Source organism: Oncorhynchus keta, chromosome 29 (genome assembly GCF_023373465.1).
Source record: "Oncorhynchus keta strain PuntledgeMale-10-30-2019 chromosome 29, Oket_V2, whole genome shotgun sequence".
Classification (NCBI taxonomy): domain Eukaryota; kingdom Metazoa; phylum Chordata; class Actinopteri; order Salmoniformes; family Salmonidae; genus Oncorhynchus; species Oncorhynchus keta.
This window is the reverse complement of record NC_068449.1, coordinates 14,245,829-14,273,042: the sequence shown is the minus strand read 5'-3', so window position 1 is coordinate 14,273,042 and position 27,214 is coordinate 14,245,829. Positions and strand designations below refer to the sequence as shown.

The following is a 27,214-nucleotide window of genomic DNA, read 5'->3' as shown; positions in this document are numbered from 1 at the left end:
CCTCTCAGCTCACAGGCCACCGCTACAGCATCAAAGGAGAGAAACAGAGCGAGAGAGATATACAATCTTTAATGTCAAATTACAGCAAAACTACTCTTTTTTTCTCTCTCTAATCTCTAATCCCTCTCAACTTCTTTCTCTCACCACTTCTTTCTCTCACCAGTCTCCCTTGGGAAAAAAAATGTCTCTCTCGCTTTGTGTGTGTATGCATGGATGTTTACTCCTATGTCCTCTATGTATTCTACTTGTCCTTTTACTAGGGATGTGACAAATACAAAAATGTCTTAAAGTTAAAACAGCAATTTTTTGTTATTTGTTTTCCATTAAAACAAGAATAAGAATGAACAAAATAGCACGTTAATTCACAATGCAGCTCTGCTGGTACTGCTAGCAACGGTGTGGGTCTCTCGGTATGTCTCTTTCAGATGTACTACCATTACTGTACAACTTCAGTAAAACATTGCCTATCATCAATGAGTAGGTTAGGGTATTCTACACTCAACAGACTGAAGACTGAACACACACTCACATCATTAGCAAAGAGAAAGAGCATGTGAGCTAGACTATTCTCAGGGTAGGTCTGCCGGTTTTGACGAGCAGAAGTGACTTTTTGTAGCAGGTAGGAGAACTTACGCAGCAGGTTAGGAGAATTAACGAGGCAGGTTTAAGAGAATTCTGTTAAGGTTTGGGAAGGGTTGTGGTTAGCTAAAATTGTCCCAGACGAGGCGACAACCAGGCCTGCCCTGAGAACTGTCTTGGTTTCCACTAAAGCGATGCTGCCAGTGCAAGGGAGAGAGAGGAAGGGGCAGGCAGAAATAACCGTGGTGCACATACAGGGCCTTCAGAAAGTATTCACACCCCTTGACCTATTCCACATTTTGTTGTGTTACAGCATGAACTCAAAATTGATTAAATATGTTGTTTTTTTCTATTTGCACGCAATAACTGAAAATTACAAAGTGAAAACATGTATTTAGACATTTCTGCAAATTAATTGAAAATAAAACACAGAAATATCTATTTTACAGAGGTATTCACAACCATGAGTCAATACATGTTAGAATCACCTTCAGCAGCAATTACAGTTGTGAGTCTTTATTTCACCTTTGTTTAAATAAGGCAAGTCAGTTAACAACAAATTCTTATTTACAACGACAGGAACAGCAGGTTAACTGCCTTGTCAGCTCAGGGATTCGATCTAGCAACCTTTCGGTTACTGGCGCAACGCTCTAACCACTAGGCTACCTGCCGCCTCTAAGACCTTTGCCCATTATTCTTTTGAAAATACTTCAAGCTCTGTCAAATTGGCTGTTGATCATTGCTAGACAAGCATTTTCAAGTCTTGCCAAAACTGTAACACGGCCACTCTGAAACTTCTTGGTATTTTAGGTTATTGTCCTGCTGAAAGATTAATTCATCTTCCAGTGTCTGCTGGAAAGCAGACTGAACCAGGTTTTCCTCTAGGATGTTGCCTGTGCTTGGCTCCATTCTGTTTATTTTATTCCTGAAAACCCCCCAGTCCTTAACAATTACAAGCATACCCATAACATGATGCAGCCACCACTATGCTTAAAAATATGGAGAGTGGTACTCAGTAATGTGTTGTATTGGATTTGCCACTAACATAACACTTTGTATTCGGGAGAAAAAAGTTAATTGCTTTGCCCCATGTTTTGCAATATTACTTTAGTGCCTTGTTGCAAACAGGATGCATGTTTTGGAATATTAATATTTTGTACAGGCTTCCATCTTATCACTCCGTCAATTAGGTTAGTATTGTGGAGTAACTACAATGTTGTTGATCCATTCTTAGTTCTCTCTTATCACAGCCATTAAACTCTGTAATAGTTTTACAGTCACCAGTGGTTTCCTTCCTCTCCAGGCGTCAGGAAGGAGTCAGGAAGGACACCTGTATGTTTGTAGTGACTGAGTGTATTGATAGACCATCCAAAGTGTAATTAATAACTTCACCAAGCTCAAAGGGATATTTAATGTCTGCTTTTTTTTGACCCATCTACCAAAAGGTTCCATTATTTGCGAGGCACTGGAAAACCTCCCTGGTCCTTGTGGTTGAACCCGTGGTTGTAATTCACTGCTCGACTGAGGGACCATACAGATAATTGTATGTGCGGGGTACAGAGATGAGGTAGTCATTCAAAAAGTCATGTTAAACACTATTATTGCACACAGAGAGAGTCCATGCAACTTATTATGTGACTTGTTAAGCAACTTTTTACTCCTAAACTTATGGAATCTTCCCATAACAAAGGGGTTGAATACTGATTGACTCAAGACATTTCAGCTTTTAATTCTTGATTAATTTGTACAACTTTTGAAAAACATTATTCCACTTTGACATTATGGGGTATTGTGTGTAGGTGTGTAGGTCAGTGACACAAAATCCAAATTGTATCCATTTTAAATTCAGGCTGTAACAACAGAAGTCAAGAGGTGTGAATACTTTTTGAAGGCAATGTATATCTTGGTAAACTGTGTATCTTGTCTTCCATGCCTTGCAAATTCACCACAGTAGCTTAAAGTTTGCCTCTTGCCTCTTCCTCTCAGAAAATACTGTTTTGTGATAACTGCACTTTGATAGTAATGTTGTTTTTTGGTTATTCATTTTTCTTAATGTTAAGGATCCCAATTTCGTGTAATGGTTTTAATGTTCACACCCCAACCTTTTACCTTGTGTGGTCATCAGTAAAGTGCTGACATTTCCCTGAGAGAGGGATCAGTGTTTCTCACCTTAACCTGCCGGCCTCACTCTCCCTCTGACACACTGTCTGCATACACTTTTCTGTACTCTGATTTATTCATTCACCCTCTGCTGTTCTCTTCTCCACCCTCTCTCCGGTGTGTGGCGCGCTGCCCTCCTGCTGTGGGTCTTAAGTGATGGTGGTCAGGGGCTCTAATGGCACACACACTCTATAATATAGAGACTCATACGGTCTCTCTCTCTCTCTCTCTCTCGCTCCCTCTCCCTCTCTCTCTCTCGTTGGAGGACAGTCAATGCCATGTAGTGTGAAGCCATCTATCTACCTATAAGCCCACAGTCTTTCTAAAGGTGTCATATTCAATGACTTGGAGAGTTGTTTATGGCTATAATACCCTGCTCAGAGACACACATCCCTATGAAGTACCTCAGTGGTGTGTATGGAGCAGTGACACACAGCATCCTATACAGAATCTATAAACAACTTCTCCACTTTGAGGATCATAGACAATCAAGATACTTCCTGAATGTATACAAGTTGTATTTTATTATTATGTAGTAAGATAGGTGGTGCAGTTATATTTATATGTGTGTAATATATACTGTAACTACTGCTGTACACACCTTTTCTATTAATATACTTTGCCTTTCGGAAAGTATTCAGGCCTCTTGACTTTTTCCACACTTTGTTAGGTTACAGCCTTATTCTAAAATGGATTAAATATTTTTTTTTCCTTATCAATCTACACACAATATCTGATAATGACAAAGCAAAAACAGGTTTTTAGAAATGTTTGCTAATTTATATAAATTAAATGGAGATATAATATTTACATAAGTATTCAGACCCTTTAATCAGTACTTTGTTGAAGCACCTTTGGCAGCAATTACAGGCTCAAGTCTTGTTGGGTATGACGCTACACGCTTGGCACACCTGTATTTGGGGAGTTTCTCCCATTCTTCTCTGCAGATCCTCTCAAACTCTGTCAGGTTGGATGGGGAGCGTTGCTGCACAACTATTTTCAGGTCTCTGAAGATGTTCGATCAGGTTCAAGTCCAGGCTCTGGCTGGGCCACTCAAGGACATTCAGAGACTTGTCCCGAAGCCACCTCGACGTTGTCTTGGCTGTGTGCTTAGGTTTGTTGTCCTGTTGGAAGGTGAACCTCCACCCCAGTCTGAGGTCCTGAGCTCTCTGGAGCAGGTTTTCATCAAGGATCTCTCTGTACTTTGCTCCATTCACCTTTGCCTCGATCCTGACTAGTCTCCCAGTCTCTGCCGCTGAAAAACATCCCAACAGCATTATGCTGCCACCACCATGCTTCACCGTAGGGATGGTGCCAGGTTTCCTCCAGACGTGACTCTTGGCATTCAGGCCAAAGAGTTCAATCTTGCTTTCATCAGACCAGAGCATCTTGTTTCTCATGGTCTGAGAGTCTTTTAGGTGCCTTTGGCAATCTCCAAGCCGGCTGTCATGTGCCTTTTACTGAAGAGTGGCTTTTGTCTGGTCACTCTAACATAAATGCCTGATTGGTGGAGTGCTGATGGTTATCCTTCTGGAAGGTTCTTTAGAGCTCTGTCAGAGTGACCATCGGGTTCTTGGTCACCTCCATGACTAAGGCCCTTATCCCCCGATTGCTCAGTTTGGTCAACTCTAGGAAGAGTCTTCGTGGTTCCAAACGTCTTCCATTTAAGAATGATGGAGGCCACTGTGTTCTTGGGGACCTTCAATCCTGCATAATACTCTCAAAGCTCTACGGACAATTCCTTCAATCTCATGGCTTGGTTTTTGCTCTGACATGCACAATCAACTGTGGAACCTTATATAGACAGTTGTGTGCCTTTCCAAATCATGTCCATCAATTGAATTTACCACAGGTGGACTTCAATCAAGTTGTAGAAACATCTCAAGGATGATCAATGGAAACACAATGCACCTGAGCTCAATTGTGTCTCATAGTAAATTGTCTTAATACTTATGTAAACAAGTTATTTTTTAATATATATTTTTTTTATACATTTGCAAACATTTCTAAAAATCTGTTTTCGCTTTGTCATTATTGGGGTATTGTGTGTAGATCGCTGAGGGAAAAAAACATTTCATCCATTTTAGAATAAGGTTGTAATGTAACAAAATGTGGAAAAAGTCAAGGGGTCTGAATACTTTCCATAGGGACTGTATATATATTTATTCCGGATATTGCTCGTTCTGATATTTCTTAATTTCTAGATGTGTTTATTTTTCTGGATTATGTGTGTATTGTATTGTTTGTATTGCTAGGTATTACTGCACTGTTGGAGCTAGAAACACAAGCATTTTCCTGCACTTGCGAAATCATCTGTGTACGCAAAAAATAAACTTTGATTTGTGCAGTGCTAGTAGAGATGTGTGTGTGTACTACTCAGTAGAGATGTGTGTGTGTACTACTCAGTAGAGATGTGTGTGTGTACTACTCAGTAGAGATGTGTGTGTGTACTACTCAGTAGAGATGTGTGTGTGTACTACTCAGTAGAGATGTGTGTGTATGTACTACTCAGTAGGGATGTGTGTGTGTACTACTCAGTAGAGATGTGTGTGTGTGTGTACTACTCAGTAGAGATGTTAATTTATTTATTTATCTGTTATTTTACCAGGTAAGTTGACTGAGAACACATTCTCATTTGCAGCAACAACCTGGGGAATAGTTACAGTGGAGAGGAGGGGGATGAATGAGCCAATTGTAAACTGGGGATTATTAGGTGACCGTGATGGTTTGAGGGTCAGATTGGGAATTTAGCCAGGACACCGGGGTTAACACCCCTACTCTTACGATAAGTGCCATGGGATCTTACACAGGGCAATGGGATATTTTTTTAGACCAGAGGAAAGAGTGCCTCCTACTGGCCCTCCAACACCACTTCCAGAAGCATCTGGTCTCCCATCCAGGGACTGACCAGGACCAACCCTGCTTAGCTTCAGAAGCAAGCCAGCAGTGGTATGCAGGATGGTACTGGGTGTGTACTTACTGTATGTAGACGGTGCGGGAGTCTAGCACGGTGAGGCTGGGAGGCTCCATGCCTCCAGGTGGCTGCTGGGAGGTGAGCAGGGTGACCTGGGAGCTGTTAGAGCAGCCCGCCGCCGTACACACACTTAGCACGAACATATGGGGAGAAAACACACCTAAACCTGCAACACACAAGTTTTTAACAGACGCTTCACAATGGTTCACACAGAAAGCAACAAGATCTCATAGCTTCCCTTTGAAATTCAACGTATTATGGATGACCGTTTATTGTGTAGTGTTAGGGCAAAAAAACTCAACTTAGTTTGAGGAAGGCTCTGCAAATCAACCGACCTCATACCATCAAGTATCATCAACTATTATCACTGCTTTTTCAATACCTTTTTAAACATCTGAAATCAAACTGTATTTGTAGTGATCAGGCTGACAGAAACAGCAGAGACATACATGTTTTCAGTCTGCAGACACTATACCACCCATCATGATTTCCACAATAGGGAAATCAATCCATCACAATAGGACAAGGGGTTGTATAGAATACACACATGCGCACACATGCGCACACGTGCACACACGTGCACACACACACACACACACGCGCGCGCGCGCACACACGTACTGCGAGCCCACAGTGGGTGGATTTGTTGGTTATTTGTAGTGTTAGGCAGGAAGCAGGGCACCTGACTGAGAGCTTTGTGTTTCAAAGAGACGATGAGGAAATACTCTACAGTCACAGAGGAAGGAGGGTGAGAGGAGATGAGAGAAAGGAGGAAGGGGGAGAAAGAAAGGGTAGAGAATTGGTCACAGGAGGGAAAGAGGAGAACAAAGAAGGAAGAGAGGTGGAGAGCGAGAGGAGGAAGGGAAGAGAGCAGAGAAGGGAGAGCAGAAAAAAATTAGAATGGGAGAGAGAAAGGAGAAAAGAATGGCAGGGAATCCAAACTCTCAGCAGGGGGTCCACTACAATGCTCTGACAACACACACACACGCACACACACACACACCACACACACACACACACACACACACACACACACACACACACACACACACACACACACACACACACACACACACACACACACACACACACACACACACACACACACACACAGGCACCAACGCACATGCTTGGAGGCAGACATGCCTGTTGTAAATGAAGATAACTATAGAGATTGAGGGTGGATAAGAGATGGAAGGAATGAGAGGAAGATAACTATAGAGATTGAGGGTGGATAAGAGATGGAAGGAATGAGAGGAAGATAACTATAGAGATTGAGGGTGGATAAGAGATGGAAGGAATGAGAGGAAGATAACTATAGAGATTGAGGGTGGATAGGAGATGGAAGGAATGAGAGGAAGATAACTATAGAGATTGAGGGTGGATAAGAGATGGAAGGAATGAGAGGAAGATAACTATAGAGATTGAGGGTGGATAGGAGATGGAAGGAATGAGAGGAAGATAACTATAGAGATTGAGGGTGGATAAGAGATGGAAGGAATGAGAGGAAGATAACTATAGAGATTGAGGGTGGATAAGAGATGGAAGGAATGAGAGGAAGATAACTATAGAGATTGAGGGTGGATAGGAGATGGAAGGAATGAGAGGAAGATAACTATAGAGATTGAGGGTGGATAAGAGATGGAAGGAATGAGAGGAAGTGAGGGTGGATAAGAGATGGAAGGAATGAGAGGAAGATAACTATAGAGATTGAGGGTGGATAGGAGATGGAAGGAATGAGAGGAAGATAACTATAGAGGAGATGGAAGGAATGAGGGTGGATAAGAGATGGAAGGAATGAGAGGAAGATAACTATAGAGATTGAGGGTGGATAGGAGATGGAAGGAATGAGAGGAAGATAACTATAGAGATTGAGGGTGGATAAGAGATGGAAGGAATGAGAGGAAGATAACTATAGAGATTGAGGGTGGATAAGAGATGGAAGGAATGAGAGGAAGATAACTATAGAGATTGAGGGTGGATAAGAGATGGAAGGAATGAGAGGAAGATAACTATAGAGATTGGGGCTGGAATAGACTTACTGCATAGAGAAATCTACCTTAAAACAGATCCTAAATCTGGTGGGAAACACGCTTACATCTCTCCTTCCCTCCTAAACTCTGGACGGACTACTGACATACAGCGAATTGTAGCTACAATTTGTTAATTTATTATCCCTACATGAAGTATAGGTGAAGTGTTTTTATTTTATTTTAGTGCATACATTTGTATTGTCTATACAGTTAAACATGATGCTACTTCTCCAGAGTAGAGATACTGTGTCAGAGATGACTGTAATACAGCTCTGTGTCTGTAATGGCATTCATCCCATATAATTACCACACTCATAATCCTCATAATCACTATGAACATCAGACACAATGTATTACCACATTACTGATAATACCAGTCTCCGCTATTACCACTCACTATTAACAGTACGTCCTACTATGTGTGTGTGAGTGTCTCTGCGTGTGTGTATGTGTGAGAGGGAGAGTGTGAGTGAGTGTCTATGTGTGTGTGTATGTGTATGTGTGTTATTCCCCTGGCAAGTTAGAGATGCTCTGTCTCTTTCAAATGCTAATCTCCCTTTTCATTTTGTTTCTCTTCACTCTTCCCTCTTTCATGTAGCACTCATCCCTCTGCACTGACAGGGAAGCAGTGGCAGGACTATCCACACACGCACACTCTCTCTCTCTCCGTCTCTTCTCTCTCTCTTCTCTCTCACTCTCTCCCTCACTCTCTTGCCTCTCTCTCTGTCTTTCTCTCCTCTCACCCGGTCTTTCTCTCCTCTCACCCGGTCTTTCTCTCCTCTCACCCGGTCTTTCTCTCCTCTCACCAGTGATATTGAGGTGTGTATTGTTCCCTTGGTAGAGTAGTTGTCCATTGTGGTATAACAGGTAGTCAGTGATGAGGCCATTGGGTCTGGCAGGGGGACCCCAGAACACAGCCAGAGAGGAGGGGGTCGACACAGCACTGGGAGGGGACACATCCTCTGGAACTGCAGGGACAGACGAGGATGTTACATTTTATAATTGAATAGGACAGAATAAAACAGAATATAATAGAATGGAACAGAATAGAACATAATATAATAGAATGGAACAGAATAGAATATAGTAGAATGTAACAGAATAGAATGGAACAGAATATAATAGAATGTAACAGAATAGAATGGAACAGAATTGAACAGAATATAGTAGAATGGAACAGAATAGAATGGAACAGAATATAGTAGAATGGAACAGAATAGAACAGAATATAGTAGAATGGAACAGAATAGAATGGAACAGAATATAGTAGAATGGAACATAATAGAACAGAATATAATATAATGGAACAGAATAGAACAGAATATAATAGAATCGAACAGAATAGAACAGAATATAATAGAATGGAACAGAATAGAACAGAATATAGTAGAATGGAACAGAATAGAATGTAACAGAATATAATAGAATGTAACAGAATAGAATGGAACAGAATAGAACAGAATATAGTAGAATGGAACAGAATAGAATGGAATAGAATATAGTAGAATGGAACAGAATAGAACAGAATATAGTAGAATGGAACAGAATAGAATGGAACAGAATAGAACAGAATATAGTAGAATGGAACAGAATAGAACAGAATATAATAGAATGGAACAGAATAGAACAGAATATAGTAGAATGGAACAGAATAGAACATAATATAATAGAATGGAACAGAATAGAACAGAATATAATAGAATGGAACAGAATAGAACAGAATATAATAGAATGGAACAGAATAGGACAGAATATAGTAGAATATATAGTAGAATGGAACAGAATAGAATGGAACAGAATAAAACAGAATATAATAGAATCGAACAGAATAGAACAGAATATAATAGAATGGAACAGAATAGAACAGAATATAGTAGAATGGAACAGAATAGAATGGAACAGAATATAGTAGAATAGAACAGAATATAGTAGAATGGAACAGAATAGAATGTAACAGAATATAATAGAATGTAACAGAATAGAATGGAACAGAATAGAACATAATATAGTAGAATGGAACAGAATAGAATGGAATAGAATATAGTAGAATGGAACAGAATAGAACAGAATATAGTAGAATGGAACAGAATAGAATGGAACAGAATAGAACAGAATATAGTAGAATGGAACAGAATAGAACAGAATATAATAGAATGGAACAGAATAGAACAGAATATAGTAGAATGGAACAGAATAGAACAGAATATAATAGAATGGAACAGAATAGAACAGAATATAATAGAATGGAACAGAATAGAACAGAATATAATAGAATGGAACAGAATAGGACAGAATATAGTAGAATATATAGTAGAATGGAACAGAATAGAATGGAACAGAATAAAACAGAATATAATAGAATCGAACAGAATAGAACAGAATATAATAGAATGGAACAGAATAGAACAGAATATAGTAGAATGGAACAGAATAGAATGGAACAGAATATAATAGAATGTAACAGAACAGAATGGAACAGAATAGAACAGAATATAGTAGAATGGAACAGAATAGAATGGAACAGAATATAGTAGAATGGAACAGAATAGAACAGAATATAGTAGAATGGAACAGAATAGAATGGAACAGAATATAGTAGAATGGAACAGAATAGAATATAATAGAATGGAACAGAATAGAACAGAATATAGTAGAATGGAACAGAATAGAACAGAATATAATAGAATGGAACAGAATAGAACAGAATATAGTAGAATGGAACAGAATAGAATGGAACAGAATATAATAGAATGTAACAGAATAGAATGGAACAGAATAGAACAGAATATAGTAGAATGGAACAGAATGGAACAGAATATAGTAGAATAGAACAGAATATAGTAGAATGGAACAGAATAGAATGGAACAGAATATAGTAGAATGGAACAGAATATAGTAGAATGGAACAGAATAGAATGGAACAGAATATAGTAGAATGGAACAGAATAGAATTGAACAGAATATAATAGAATGGAACAGAATAGAATGGAACAGAATAAAATAAAGTGGAACATAATGTAATAGAATGGAACAGAATAAAATAGAGTGGAACATAATGTAATAGAATGGAACAGAATGGAATGTTTTATTTTCAGTGTTGGAGGTAACACGCTACAGTAATAATATTACATTTTGTAGTAACAAGTAATATTAAACCTTTCCACTGCTAGAAACAAGAGGTCTTCACGGATCCACCTGTACCCAAATACCCCAGACCCAATCCAGATGTCAAGGGTCTGGGTCAGATCTGATTGTCACTTGTCTCGGGTATGTGTAATTTTAACTAACTTGTCCTGAAGGACCCATACAGATCCGAACGCGACTGTTGCAGTTGAGAGAGAGAGAGAATTTGGATAATTTTTGCTGCTGCTCGTTGCTTTCACGAGAGTGGAGCATGTAGATTGTTGTTGTCGGCCAATCATAAGTCATCAAAGAGGCAATAGGCTACAGTCAACCCTCCGTGTGGCGCCAAAGTGAGGCGATATCTAATCAATGTAGGATGGAATTAAAAGTTCAAGGCGAAGGACAGGCTAAAACCACTAAGAACAGGTAGGGGGTACTTTATATTCTGAGTTGTTGTTGTTTGTAACTGTGTTGGACAAGAAACCGCATGCAGCCTAAATTAGCCTGGCTAGCTAGCTTAACTAGCTTCTCCCAGTTTGATGCAGTCAAGTCAGTTACTACGTCATCATAGGGGATGATAAATAACCTGGCTATGACAGCTAGTCAACCATAGCGCGAGTCGGCTTGTTTGGTTGCTGTCTCTCGTCTCATCTCTGTTCCCCATGTCACTTGCTCACACTCACAGTAGCCTACACACAAGCATGGCGCCTGCTAGAGCCTCACCTGTCTCTACATCCTCTCCAACGTGCTTTATCAGCTACGGTTAATACAGTAGTTTAAAACCAACGTTTCTGCTGCTTCCCTCACTCGTGTGTGTGTGTGAATGTGTGTGTGTGGGTGAGAGACAGAAACAGTCTAGCTGTTACTCCGGTCTCTCCTGACAGAGAACAATGTTTAAATTTCACTCGGCGAGAATCGATACTATAATCTCTCTTTTTGTAATCACGTCCATATCAAATTGATTTTCCTACTGCACACTGACCCCTACCGTCATATTAGCTCTTAAACAAGGCTATATAGCTCAACCTAGATTAATGGATGACGGCCTGAAAAACTGCCTGCATAGCTCACTGTACAGCCGTGGAGGGCTCAGGACCCCCCACCAAGGCTGTGCCTCTACCTGCCTGCTCCAAACTCAGTGTTAGTTAGACTAGAGGGCTACTCAGCCGCGTGACGCTGTGCTGGTGTTAGCTAGACTAGAGGGCTACTCAGCCGCGTGACGCTGTGCTGGTGTTAGCTAGACTAGAGGGCTACTCAGCCGCGTGACGCTGTGCTGGTGTTAGCTAGACTAGAGGGCTACTCAGCCGCGTGACACTGTGTTGGTGTTAGCTAGACTAGAGGGCTACTCAGCCGCGTGACACTGTGTTGGTGTTAGCTAGACTAGAGGGCTACTCAGCCGCGTGACGCTGTGCTGGTGTTAGCTAGACTAGTGGGCTACTCAGCCGCGTGACGCTGTCATGGTGTTAGCTAGACTAGTGGGCTACTCAGCCGCGTGACGCTGTGCTGGTGTTAGCTAGACTAGAGGGCTACTCAGCCGCGTGACGCTGTGCTGGTTGTTAGCTAGACTAGAGGGCTACTCAGCCGCGTGACGCTGTGCTGGTGTTAGCTAGACTAGAGGGCTACTCAGCCATGTGACGCTGTGCTGGTGTTAGCTAGACTAGAGGGCTACTCAGCCGCGTGACGCTGTGCTGGTGTTAGCTAGACTAGAGGGCTACTCAGCCGCATGACGCTGTGCTGGTGTTAGCTAGACTAGTGGGCTACTCAGCCGCGTGGCGCTGTGCTGGTGTTAGCTAGACTAGAGGGCTACTCAGCCGCGTGACGCTGTGCTGGTGTTAGCTAGACTAGTGGGCTACTCAGCCGCGTGACGCTGTGCTGGTGTTAGCTAGACTAGAGGGCTACTCAGCCGCGTGACGCTGTGCTGGTGTTAGCTAGACTAGAGGGCTACTCAGCCATGTGACGCTGTGCTGGTGTTAGCTTGACTAGAAGGCTACTCAGCCGCGTGACGCTGTGCTGGTGCTAGCTAGACTAGAGGGCTACTCAGCCGTGTGACGCTGTACTGGTGTTAGCTAGACTAGAGGGCTAATCAGCCGCGTGACGCTGTGCTGGTGTTAGCTAGACTAGATGGCTACTCAGCCGCGTGACGCTGTGCTGGTGTTAGCTAGACTAGATGGCTACTCAGCCGCGTGACCCTGTACTGGTGTTAGCTAGACTAGATGGCTACTTAGCCGCGTGACGCTGTACTGGTGTTAGCTAGACTAGAGGGCTACTCAGCCGCGTGACGCTGTACTGGTGTTAGCTAGACTAGAGGGCTACTCAGCCGCGTGACGCTGTACTGGTGTTAGCTAGACTAGATGGCTACTCAGCCGCGTGACGCTGTACTGGTGTTAGCTAGACTAGAGGGCTACTCAGCCGCGTGACGCTGTGCTGGTGTTAGCTAGACTAGAGGGCTACTCAGCCGTGTGACGCTGTACTGGTGTTAGCTAGACTAGAGGGCTACTCAGTCGCATGACACTGTGCTGGTGCATTAGCTCTACAACTATGAGATAGGTACTGTACTAGAGAGAGATAGAGAGCAGCCAGCTTTATCAGACCATCAGACGGAGGGGTATAATCAGCCATGACAATGAATCTGTCTTATTCCCGCTGTTTGTATTAGCCCCCCGCTGTTTGTATTAGCCCCCCCATTCTCTCTCTGGTGTGTTCTTTCCCTCTTGTTCTGTCTGTCTCCCCGCTCTGAAAAGAAAAGTGTCTTCTCCACTGTTCAATCAACTAGTCTCCTCCCCCCACCACCAGAGCAGTGAACCATTTATATTTTAGTCATCTAGCAGACACTCTTATACAAAGCAACTTACAGTTAGTGAGAACATACATTTTCAAACCTTCAACCCTGGCTCTACGAACTGAGCTGCACGAGACGAGATCCCCGGATAATAGAAGGCAGGAGGATTCCAGTGTGTGCGTGCGTGTGCGTGTGTGTGTGTGTGTGTGTGCGTGCGTGCGTGTGTTCCATTAATCTTCTCTAGCTGCCTGCTGTAACGACAGGCCTGCTGCCGGAACAATGGCCAAGGAATTAAAGAGGACATTGAGCATTATTAGAGGAGTTAGGGATGCAGCACATTAAAGATAGAGCTGGATTCATCTCTCTATAATCCTCTATATACCTCTATAAACCTCTACAAACCTCTACAAACCTCTACAAACCTCTATATACCTCTATATACCTCTATATACCTCTATATACCTCTATAAACCTCTATAAACCTCTATATACCTCTATATGCCTCTATATACCTCTATATACCTCTATATACCTCTATATACCTATATATACCTCTATATGCCTCTATATACCTCTATATACCTCTCTATACCTCTATATACCTCTATATGCCTCTATATACCTCTATATACCTCTATACACCTCTATATACCTCTGCCATTCCATAATGCTTAGAAACCTTATATACATGTATGCAGTTATTATTGAACACCTCTATTCAACATATACACACTTATTCATTAACTGACACTCACTCCTTAACTATAACACACTTATTCACTAAGTAGCTCATACTCCAATTCAACCACCTTCACAGACCCACATTCACTTAACCTGAATAATACAAACTCCTACCAAATCACCTTCTTTGGACAGTACTACTTAGATGTTACTAGTCCTTTACACTGAAAAAGCATACCCACATACCGACCAGTACATTAACGAGAACACACTCACTCCTTAACCCGAACTGACCCCTGGAGGCTAATCTAACCATCCACAACTCAAACTCTTATACACTCTATTCACACCTCGCCGCTAAATTCTTATACACACCACTCCTTCCACACAAACACACACATCCATTCAAACAGCCTCCTCCTAAGCGATGGAGTGATTACAGTCTTAGTGTCAATGTATCATTAAGAAAGAGTCTAGTGGTTCTAGTTAAATGACGCTCGCTGAACACGCTTCATCCTGGTTTTAACATAAATCAGAAGAGAGAGTGTGTGTGTGTGTGTGTGTGTGTGTGTGTGTGTGTGTGTGTGTGTGTGTGTGTGTGTGTGTGTGTGTGTGTGTGTGTGTGTGTGTGTGTGTGTGTGTGTGTGTGTGTGTGTGATTGTACCCTCTTCTGGAGTGGTGATGCTCCAACTCACGTCTCCATCTCTACTGTCGTCACGGGGACTCTCGGTACAGCCAGCCCAGGTGCATGCTGTAACCGTGACAATGTAGCGTGTAAACGGAGTCAGACCCTCCAACAGGCCTAAACAGAGAGACAGAGAAAGAGAGAGAAAGAAAGAAAGAGGGAAATAGGCCCAGCCAAAACAAAGAGAGGGAGAGGGAGAGAGAGAGAGGGAGAGGGGGAGAGAGAGAGGGAGAGAGAGAGGGAGAGGGTAAGAGAGAGAGGGAGAGGGAGAGAGAGAGAGGGAGAGGGGGAGAGAGAGGGAGAGAGAGAGGGAGAGGGGAAGAGAGAGAGGGAGAGAGAGAGAGGGAGAGGGGGAGAGAGAGAGAGACAGGGAGAGAGAGAGGGAGAGGGGAAGAGAGAGAGGGACAGGGAGAGGGGGAGAGAGAGAGAGACAGGGAGAGAGAGAGGGAGAGGGGAAGAGAGAGAGGGACAGGGAGAGAGAGAGACAGGGAGAGAGAGAGGGAGAGGGGAAGAGAGAGAGGGACAGGGAGAGAGAGAGGGAGAGGAAGAGAGAGAGGGAGAGAGAGAGAGGGACAGGGAGAGAGAGAGAGGGAGAGGGGGAGAGAGAGAGACAGGGAGAGAGAGATGGAGAAGGGGAGAGAGAGAGAGACAGGGAGAGGGGAAGAGAGAGAGCGACAGGGAGAGAGAGAGAGAGGGAGAGGGGGAGAGAGAGCAAGAGAGAGTGTGAGAGAATGGGGACAAGTGGGCAGGGAGGCAATTGTCACCCTTTTCTTTTCCAAATTTCAAGCCTTCCTCCTCTTCTGTGCAGACTAGAGTGGTGTTCTCTAGGCCCAATGTGTAGGCTTTCCAAACGCAGCATAATTTAAAACCTGTTAAGGAAGCGATGCGAATTTTCGCAGCTTTTTGTTAAAAATCGCGCAACATTTCAGCGCGCTGCTACTCATGCCAGGAATATAGTATATGCATATGATTAGTATGTGTGGATAGAAAACACTCAGACGTTTCTAAAACTGGTTAAATCACGGCTGTGACTATAACAGAACGTGCGTTTCAAGTGCAGGAAAATCTGATCACTGAAAATGTAAAAAAATATCCATGCGCCTCTTCAACCAATTGTTAAAGATGACCCAGATTAAATGAGGTCGAGGTTGCAATACCTTGCAGTATTTTGGGGGATACATGCTATCAGATAATAGCTTCTCATGCTTTCGCCGAAAAGCATTTTACAAATCTGACTTGGTGGATAGATTCACAACGAGTGTAGCTTTAATTCACTACCTTGAATGTGTATTTTAATGAAAGTTTAATGAAAGTTTGAGTTTTATCAAAAACTATAGGTGGCGCTCTGAAATTCCGCTGAGTGATGTTCCTGCATGGGAACTGTATTCTGCGACATCCTTAAGAAGATAACCATCACTCTTAATAGGCACCAGCTTTATTATCAAATACTGATATCTAGCACATAACTCACACAGCGAAGAGAGACAGAGAGAGAGTGTCAAATTGGCTTTTTACCAAATTACCGTACAACAGACCATGTATTCACCCTGCACACCTTAATTGACAACCAAACAAACCAAAACAAAGGCAAAGTCTTCTCATGCTTTGTTGATTTCAAAAAAGCCTTCGACTCAATTTGACATGAGGGTCTGCTATACAAACTGATGGAAAGTGGTGTTGGGGGTAAAACATATGACATTATAAAATCCATGTACACAAACAACAAGTGTGCGGTTAAAATTGGCAAAAACACACACATTTCTTCACACAGGGTCGTGGGGTTAGACAGGGATGCAGCTTAAGCCCCACCCTCTTCAACATATATATCAACGAACTGGCGCGGGCACTAGAAAAGTCTGCAGCACCCGGCCTCCCCTGCTAGAATCCGAAGTCAAATGTCTGCTGTTTGCTGATGATCTGGTGCTTCTGTCACCAACCAAGGAGGGCCTACAGCAGCACCTAGATCTTATGCACAGATTCTGTCAGACCTGGGCCCTGACAGTAAATCTCAGTAAGACCAAAATAATGGTGTTCCAAAAAGGTTGAGTCACCAGGACCACAAATACAAATTCCATCTCGACACTGTTACCCTAGAGCACACAAAAAACAATACATACCTTGGCCTAAACATCAGCGCCACAGGTAACTTCCACAAAGGTGTGAACGATCTGAGAGACAAGGCAAGAAGGGCATTCTATGCCATCAAAAGAAACATAAATTTCAACATACCAATTAGGATTTGGCTAAAAATACTTGAATCAGTCATAGAGCCCATTGCCCTTTATGGTTGTGAGGTCTGGGGTCCGCTCACCAACCAAGACTTCACAAAATGGGACAAACACCAAATTGAGACTCTGCACGCAGAATTCTGCAAAAATATCCTCCGTGTACAACGTAAAACACCAAATAATGCATGCAGAGCAGAATTAGGCCGATACCCACTAATTATCAAAATCCAGAAAAGAGCCATTAAATTCTACAACCACCTAAAAGGAAGCGATTCACAAACCTTCCATAACAAAGCCATCACAAACAGAGAGATGAACCTGGAGAAGAGTCCCCTAAGCAAACTGGTCCTGGGGCTCTGTTCACAAACACAAACACACCCTACAGAGCCCCAGGACAACAGCACAATTAGACCCAACCAAATCATGAGAAAACAAAAAGATAATTACTTAACACATTGGAAAGAATTAACAAAAAAACAGAGCAAACTAGAATGCTATTTGGCCCTACACAGAGAGTACACAGCGGCAGAATACCTGACCACTGTGACTGACCCAAAATTAAGGAAAGCTTTGACTATGTACAGACTCAGTGAGCATAGCCTTGCTATTGAGAAAGGCCGCCGTAGGCAGACATGGCTCTCAAGAGAAGACAGTCTATGTGCTCACTGCCCACAAAATGAGGTGGAAACTGATCTGCACTTCCTAACCTCCTGCCCAATGTATGACCATATTAGAGAGACATATTTCCCCCAGATTACACAGATCCACAAAGAATTCGAAAACATATCCAATTTTGATAAACTCCCATACCTACTGGGTGAAATTCCACAGTGTGCCATCACAGCAGCAAGATTTGTGACCTGTTGCCACGAGAAAAGGGCAACCAGTGAAGAACAAACACCATTGTAAATACAACCCATATTTATGCTTATTTATTTTATCTTGTGTCCTTTAATTGTTTGTACATTGTGTATATATATATATATATATATATATATAATATGACATTTGTAATGTCTTTACTGTTTTGAAACTGTTGTATGTGTAATGTTTACTGTTAATTTTTGTTGTTTTTCACTTTATATATTCACTTTGTATGTTGTCTACCTCACTTGCTTTGGCAATGTTAACACATGTTTCCCATGCCAATAAAGCCCTTGAATTGAAATTGAATTGAGAGAGAGAGAGAGGAGGGGGAACAGGGAAAGGGGAGGGGGAAAGAGATGACAGAAGAAGGTAGAGATATATAGCAGAAAGAGAGCAGTAGAGAGTGAGGGGGATCAGCTAATAGCCAGAGTGACTCCTGCTACACCCTTACTCCCTTCTTCCTGTTCTCTGCTCCCCCTCTTTCTCTTCCTCTGGTTTTCAAGGGTATTCCCCCAGGGGAGTGCCCTCTCCTCTCTCTAGATGTATAGATACCAGAGGAGAGGAGACCCAGGCAGGCAGGCTGTGTGGGCCCAGAGTGTCAGTGTTGTCCAGGTATAAATAGGAGCAGGCAGACACACAGGGGCCGATCCTCTTTCTGCAACCTGAGAGGCCTCAGACAGATAAACACTGCCGGCTTCCTTTGAAGCACAATAAATATAAAATCCCCCCTTTCTTTTTCTCTCATGTGTTTCTTTCTTTTTCTGTTTCCCTGACATGTTTCCTCTCTCTCTCTTAGGTCTGTGTGAAATTCCTGCTATATAAATATAATACCGGTGCATTCAATATGTAGGGTCATTAGTGGTCCTCCTCTCTCTCTCCGAGAGTTTCAGTTTCACCCCTCTCTCCCCTGTATAAATAGGCTACTTTCTCCAGGACCCCGCAGGCTGTAAATTACACACAGAAAGACCAGAGAAAGCGCTCGCGTTTAATTAATTTTTACAGTTAAAAATCACCAGGATTTATTTATTAAATTCATCATCATCTGAAACATAGAGGCTCCTGTTGGAAGAGGTCGACTGAGGGGAGGAAGATAGGGAAGAGGTGGTGAGAGGGAGATCTCTGAGAGATCTTTGAGTGGCTATCTGGCTCGCGCCAGATAGATGGCTGTCGTGTTGTCTGGGCCGTGGGACAACCTGCGCTAAACTGCCTTTCTGTCGCGCTGTAATTGGCTAGGTGTCTCTCTCTGTTCCTCTCTTCTCACTCACCCATATTTTAATTCAATTAGGCCCCACTCTACTCCCATTACACACCCATTTGCTTCCTGTGTTTTTATCTGTCCAAGTAATTCTACGTCGGGTGTCAGGGCCATCATAAATTAACACGGCCTTATCGCCGCTCAGCTCAGCGTGTGCCAGGGAAACAGAGAGAGGGGGGGGGGAAGAGAAGAGGAGGAGAGGAGGGCCAATCTTCCTATTTACCCGGAGACACGGCAGAGAGGATGGGAGAAGTGACGAATCATAGAGACGGCATCATCATCGTAAAAGAGATAAAGTGAGAGGGGAGGAGAGAGGTGGAGATGGAGAGTTCTCTAATATGACATCACTGGTATCTGGGCTAGACCAGCTCATGTGGTTGCCAGCATTAGTCCCCCTTTTTCCCCGTCCTCCCCTGTGTGTGTGTGTGTGTGTGTGTGTGTGTGTGTGTGTGTGTGTGTGTGTGTGTGTGTGTGTGTGTGTGTGTGTGTGTGTGTGTGTGTGTGTGTGTGTGTGTGTGTGTGTGTGCGTGTGTGTGTGTGCGTGTGTGTGTGTGTGTGTGCGTGTGTGTGTGTGTGTGTGGGCACCTCCTTGCATCCGTGTGTGCGTGTCTCTGTGCATGTATGCAAGTGTGAGTGTGTCTTACTTGTGTGGTTACCAGTGGACAGGTAGGAGGCAGTAACAGGTGTTGAGTCAGGCTGATCCAGGTTGTAGGCCGTCAGTTCGTACCTGTCAATCACTCCTCTCGCCTGGAGGGGCGGGGCCCAGCTCACCTGGACACTGAAGCCACTCCCACTCTGGAGACTAGAGGGCGGGGCAACACTCTGGGGGACTGGAGAGAGAAAGGGGGGTTAGAGCAAGAAAGAAGGGTAGAGTAGAGAAAGGCAGACGATAAAAAAGGCAAAGAGAGAACAGAACATTTAGAATTTAGAACATTTAGGGAGAGAGGTAAAATGAAAAAAGGGTGGGAAAGAGAGGAGAGTCGGAGAGAAGGAGAGAAAGAGAAGTTTAGTGCAATAGAGTGAGAGAGGGGCAGAAAGAGAGAGTCAGCCCACATATTTCCCTTTAATAGAGCCATTAAATCAGAACTAACCATTAACATAAATACAATTTATTGGAGTTGTAACTTTTTCAGCAATAATTTAATACATCCACCATATTTCACAGCAATCAGCCTCTCTGCCCCTCTCACCTCCTCCTCCCTGCTTCTCATTCTCCCTTTCCCTCTCCCCCTCCCTCCCTCTCTCTCCCCTCCCTCCCTCCCTCCCTCAGTATTAATCATAATGGTTGGCAAGGCAGGGAGAGACACAACATGAGCCCTCTGTGATATTACTGTACCGTAGCAGGACATCCCAGGTCAACAGTCTTTAACATACCAGATGAAAAGGGAAATCCTCTGGTGTCTCTCCATGCAAGGATTATCAATCTCAGTTAACATGGGCAATATCACTCATATTATTTCTCATGATGTAATTGTAGGATTGTATAATGTGTGGTATATGTTGCATATACAGTATGAACCTGAATTCACCCTATTCTGCCATGTTGTCACGGTCGTTGTAACGAGGAGGCCAAGGTGCAGCGTGATGAGAATACACTCCTCTTATTTATTTAACAAAGAACACTTGAACAAAACAACAAAACGAATGTGAAGCTGTCAACAACTAGTGCTGACATGCAACTATATGTGACAGAATAACCCACCTAACCAGGACCAAGCAGTGTGAAAAGGAGGAACAGCGATTAATGAGGAAATGGACCTGGGAGGAGATATTAGATGGAGCAGGACCCTGGACACCGCCGGGGGAGTATCACCGTCCTATGGAGGAATTAGAGGCAGCGAAAGCGGAACAGCGATACTACGAGGAGAAATACAGGAGAATAGAGGAACAGCGAAGATATGAAGGTACACGGCTAGCAGGAACCCCGAGAGGCAGCCCCAATATGTTCTTTTTGGGAGGGGTGAAACATGAGGAAATTGGTGGAGTCAGGTAGGAGACCTGAGCCAAATCCTCGTGCTTACCGTGGGGAGCGTGTAACTGGTCAGGCACCGTGTTATGCAGAGATGCGGGCTATTCTAGCCCGGTGCGCTCTATTCCAGCTCCTCGCATTGAAAATAAGAATTTGTTTTTAACTGACTTGCCTAGTTAAATAAAAGGAGGTAAAGGCTGTAGTTATAATGTGGATTGTTATAGACTTGTTTTCTCTCTTTCTCTCTCAGTTTCTGCACTCTTCTCTGTCTATCAAATTCAAATTCATGCTGCTTTATTGGCATGAAAAACATTGTGTCAATATTGCCAATATCGTAATAAAATTATAAACAATAACAAATAATAATGATCCATGCAGTGATGGTCCCCAAGCCCGGGGTCTCCAGCGACGGTCCCCATCGAGGGTCCCCAGCCCGGGGTCCCCAGCGACGGTCCCCAGCCCGGGGTCCCCAGCGACGGTCCCCAGCCCGGGGTCCCCAGCGACGGTCCCCAGCCCGGGGTCCCCATCGAGGGTGCCCAGCCCGGGGTCCCCATCGAGGGTCCCCAGCCCGGGGTCTCCAGCGAGGGTGCCCAGCCCGGGGTCCCCATCGAGGGTCCCCAGCCCGGGGTCTCCAGCGACGGTCCCCAGCCCGGGGTCCCCAGCCCGGGGTCTCCAGCGAGGGTGCCCAGCCCGGGGTCCCCATCGAGGGTCCCCAGCCCTCAGTGTAAAGAAGGGGGAGGCGTCCAGAACCTAAGCCGCCACCAAGGTTAGATGCCCACCCAGACCCTCCCATATATGTTTAGGTTTGAGGCCGGGAGTCCGCAACTTTGGAGGGGGGTACTGTCACGCCCTGACCTTAGTATTCTTTGTTTTCTTTATTATTTTGGTTCGGTCAGGGTGTGACGAGGTGATATATGTGTTTTTGACCTGTCAAGGGTTGTTGTATGTTTATGGGGTTGTTTCTAATCTAGGTGTTTTTATGTCTATGGTTGCCTAGATTGGTTCTCAATCAGAGGCAGCTTTTTATCGTTGTCTCTGATTGGGGACCATATTTAGGTAGCCATATTCCTTGGGTATTTCGTGGGTTATTGCCTTATGTATAGTTGCATGTCAGCACTAGTTGTTTATAGCGTCACATTCGTTTTGTTGTTTTGTTTAAGTGTTCAAGTGTTCTTCGTTAATTAAATAAGAGGAATGTATTCTCATCACGCTGCACCTTGGCCTCCTCGTTACAACGAACGTGACACATGTAAATGTAGGCATGCACGCACAGAGGAATGCACACACACAGAGACAAAATCCCCCCCAGCCACACACACACGTTCATTTGTCTGGGTGTTGTAGTGAGCGAGGTAGCGAGCAGCACCCATTTGTACAGTGAAGTGTGTGTGACAGAGGAACATATGGCTGCAAGAGGAGCCAATGCTCCTTCGCCCATGAGTATTTTTTGTTTTTTCTCTGGGTTTAATAAGTTAAAATGTGGAATAAATGTAGTCATTTCTGTGAATAATGAATCTCTTAGTGAGGAATATTTATCACAGTAAAGGAGAAAGTGCATCTCTGTCTCTACCTCCCCTGTCGTGCAGTGACCACATACACGCTCCTCTTTGGGTAGCCATGTCTTTTTATGTCTGCCGGTGTCTATTGCCAATCGGTGGTCACTCAGCCTCTACTTGGTAAGGATATGTCTCTGCTTCGTATCTCTGACAAAGTAGAGATAATCAGCCAGTTCATATTCTTTGTTTAGGGTCAGATAGCAATTTAGTTGGCTTTGGGATTTTGTTTCCGTTTTTTACAATGTAAATATGAGTCCTTTGATTGGTTCATGATTTTGTTTATTGGACCTCTTTCTTTTGAAGCAGTGCTGGTGTCAGTCAACACCAGCTGACTGAGAGGGCTTGTTTCTGGGCTCAGCTTGGTTGGTGTCAGTCAACACCAGCTGACTGAGAGGGCTTGTTTCTGGGATCAGCTTGGTTGGTGTCAGTCAACACCAGCTGACTGAGAGGGCTTGTTTCTGGGATCAGCTTGGTTGGTGTCAGTCAACACCAGCTGACTGAGAGGGCTTGTTTCTGGGATCAGCTTGGTTGGTGTCAGTCAACACCAGCTGACTGAGAGGGCTTGTTTCTGGGATCAGCTTGGTTGGTGTCAGTCAACACCAGCTGACTGAGAGGGCTTGTTTCTGGGATCAGCTTGGTTGGTGTCAGTCAACACCAGCTGACTGAGAGGGCTTGTTTCTGGGATCAGCTTGGTTGGTGTCAGTCAACACCAGCTGACTGAGAGGGCTTGTTTCTGGGATCAGCTTGGTTGGTGTCAGTCAACACCAGCTGACTGAGAGGGCTTGTTTCTGGGATCAGCTTGGTTGGTGTCAGTCAACACCAGCTGACTGAGAGGGCTTGTTTCTGGGATCAGCTTGGTTGGTGTCAGTCAACACCAGCTGACTGAGAGGGCTTGTTTCTGGGATCAGCTTGGTTGGTGTCAGTCAACACCAGCTGACTGAGAGGGCTTGTTTCTGGGCTCAGCTTGGTTGGTGTCAGTCAACACCAGCTGACTGAGAGGGCTTGTTTCTGGGATCAGCTTGGTTGGTGTCAGTCAACACCAGCTGACTGAGAGGGCTTGTTTCTGGGATCAGCTTGGTTGGTGAGGTCCAACACCAGCTGACTGAGAGGGCTTGTTTCTGGGATCAGCTTGGTTGGTGTCAGTCAACACCAGCTGACTGAGAGGGCTTGTTTCTGGAATCAGCGTGGTTGGTGTCAGTCAACACCAGCTGACTGAGAGGGCTTGTTTCTGGGATCAGCTTGGTTGGTGTCAGTCAACACCAGCTGACTGAGAGGGCTTGTTTCTGGGATCAGCTTGGTTGGTGTCAGTCAACACCAGCTGACTGAGAGGGCTTGTTTCTGGGATCAGCTTGGTTGGGTCAGTCAACACCAGCTGACTGAGAGGGCTTGTTTCTGGGTCAGCTTGGTTGGTGTCAGTCAACACCAGCTGACTGAGAGGGCTTGTTTCTGGGATCAGCTTGGTTGGTGTCAGTCAACACCAGCTGACTGAGAGGGCTTGTTTCTGGGATCAGCTTGGTTGGTGTCAGTCAACACCAGCTGACTGAGAGGGCTTGTTTCTGGGATCAGCTTGGTTGGTGTCAGTCAACACCAGCTGACTGAGAGGGCTTGTTTCTGGGATCAGCTTGGTTGGTGTCAGTCAACACCAGCTGACTGAGAGGGCTTGTTTCTGGGATCAGCTTGGTTGGTGTCAGTCAACACCAGCTGACTGAGAGGGCTTGTTTCTGGGATCAGCTTGGTTGGTGTCAACACCAGCTGACTGAGAGGGCTTGTTTCCAACACCAGCTGACTGAGAGGGCTTGTTTCTGGGATCAGCTTGGTTGGTGTCAGTCAACACCAGCTGACTGAGAGGGCTTGTTTCTGGAATCAGCGTGGTTGGTGTCAGTCAACACCAGCTGACTGAGAGGGCTTGTTTCTGGGATCAGCTTGGTTGGTGTCAGTCAACACCAGCTGACTGAGAGGGCTTTTTTTCTGGGCTCAGCTTGGTTGGTGTCAGTCAACACCAGCTGACTGAGAGGGCTTGTTTCTGGGATCAGCTTGGTTGGTGTCAGTCAACACCAGCTGACTGAGAGGGCTTGTTTCTGGGCTCAGCTTGGTTGGTGTCAGTCAACACCAGCTGACTGAGAGGGCTTGTTTCTGGGCTCAGCTTGGTTGGTGTCAGTCAACACCAGCTGACTGAGAGGGCTTGTTTCTGGGATCAGCTTGGTTGGTGTCAGTCAACACCAGCTGACTGAGAGGGCTTGTTTCTGGGATCAGCTTGGTTGGTGTCAGTCAACACCAGCTGACTAAGAGGGCTTGTTTCTGGGATCAGCTTGGTTGGTGTCAGTCAACACCAGCTGACTGAGAGGGCTTGTTTCTGGGATCAGCTTGGTTGGTTGGTGTCAGTCAACACCAGCTGACTGAGAGGGCTTGTTTCTGGGATCAGCTTGGTTGGTGTCAGTCAACACCAGCTGACTGAGAGGGCTTGTTTCTGGGATCAGCTTGGTTGGTGTCAGTCAACACCAGCTGACTGAGAGGGCTTGTTTCTGGGATCAGCTTGGTGACTGAGAGGGTGATCAGGTCCAACACCAGCTGACTGAGAGGGCTTGTTTCTGGGATCAGCTTGGTTGGTGTCAGTCAACACCAGCTGACTGAGAGGGCTTGTTTCTGGGATCAGCTTGGTTGCTTGTGTCAGTCAACACCAGCTGACTGAGAGGGCTTGTTTCTGGGATCAGCTTGGTTGGTGTCACTCAACACCAGCTGACTGAGAGGGCTTGTTTCTGGGATCAGCTTGGTCTGTGAGGTCCAACACCAGCTGACTGAGAGGGCTTGTTTCTGGGATCAGCTTGGCTGGTGAGGTCCAACACCAGCTGACTGAGAGGGCTTGTTTCTGGGATCAGCTTGGTTGGTGAGGTCCAACACCAGCTGACTGAGAGGGCTTGTTTCTGGGCTCGTTTCTGGGATCAGCTTGGTTGGTGTCAGTCAACACCAGCTGACTGAGAGGGCTTGTTTCTGGGATCAGCTTGGTTTGTGTCAGTCAACACCAGCTGACTGAGAGGGCTTGTTTCTGGGATCAGCTTGGTTGGTGTCAGTCAACACCAGCTGACTGAGAGGGCTTGTTTCTGGGATCAGCTTGGTCTGAGAGGGTGAGGTCCAACACCAGCTGACTGAGAGGGCTTGTTTCTGGGATCAGCTTGGTTGGTGAGGTCCAACACCAGCTGACTGAGAGGGCTTGTTTCTGGGATCAGCTTGGTTGGTGAGGGCTTGTTTCTGGGTCAGCCAACACCAGCTGACTGAGAGGGCTTGTTTCTGGGATCAGCTTGGTTGGTGTCAGTCAACACCAGCTGACTGAGAGGGCTTGTTTCTGGGATCAGCTTGGTTGGTGAGTCAACACCAGTGACTGAGAGGGCTTGTTTCCAGCTGACTGAGAGGGCTTGTTTCTGGGATCAGCTTGGTTGGTGTCAGTCAACACCAGCTGACTGAGAGGGCTTGTTTCTGGGATCAGCTTGGTTGGTGTCAGTCAACACCAGCTGACTGAGAGGGCTTGTTTCTGGGATCAGCTTGGTCGGTGTCAGTCAACACCAGCTGCTGACTGGGAGAGTCAACACCAGGCTGAGAGGGCTTGTTTTTCTGGGCTCAGCTTGGTCTGGTGAGGTCCAACACCAGCTGACTGAGAGGGCTTGTTTCTGGGGCTTGTTTCTGGGCTCAGCTTGGTTGGTGAGGTCCAACACCAGCTGACTGAGAGGGCTTGTTTCTGGGATCAGCTTGGTTGGTGCAGTCAACACCAGCTGACTGAGAGGGCTGTTTCTCAGCTTGGTTGGTGTCAGTCAACACCAGCTGACTCTGGGATCAGCTTGGTTGGTGAGGTCCAACACCAGCTGACTGAGTGGGCTCGTTTTTCTGGGCTCAGCTGAATTTGGACTTGAATTTAGATGTAGCCAAAATGTTTATGATCTTTTCTGTATTTTCATTACTACTGAAAGTTTCTGGGCCCATTCTGCCCTACATGCATTAGTTGGTGTATTTCTCTGGACTTGTAGATTTTCCGACAGAATTATGCATGTAGGGCTTCTGGGATCATGTGGATGTTTGTCCCACATTTTAATGTCCAGTTTATTGAGTGGCCCCCAAACCTCACTTCCATAAAGAGCTATTGGTAGGATTACACTGTCAAATATTTTGGTCCAAATTCTAACTGGGATGTTAATTTTGAATAATTTCATTTTTATTGCATACAATGCTCTGCGGGTTTTTTTCTTTGAGTGCATTCTACTGCAGCATAGTAAAGTTACTGGATGGGATAGATATGGTCAGACCAAGGTAGGTGTAATTTTTGTGTGTTCAATTAT

General features: G+C 44.7%; 1 protein-coding gene across 5 annotated transcripts in view; it reads right to left on the bottom strand.

The window, feature by feature from the left end:
* ush2a (Usher syndrome 2A (autosomal recessive, mild)) overlaps positions 1-27,214 on the bottom strand; it is a 504,765-nt gene that overhangs the window by 287,025 nt on the left and 190,526 nt on the right. For all 5 annotated transcript variants that reach the window (XM_052485995.1, XM_052485996.1, XM_052485997.1 and 2 more), the window contains exons 34-37: positions 20,009-20,194; positions 14,994-15,131; positions 8,553-8,714; positions 5,720-5,879 (exon numbers count right to left, since the gene is read on the bottom strand). In XM_052485995.1, the coding sequence (XP_052341955.1) occupies positions 5,720-5,879; positions 8,553-8,714; positions 14,994-15,131; positions 20,009-20,194 (646 nt within the window). The remainder of the gene's footprint in view (positions 1-5,719; positions 5,880-8,552; positions 8,715-14,993; positions 15,132-20,008; positions 20,195-27,214) is intronic.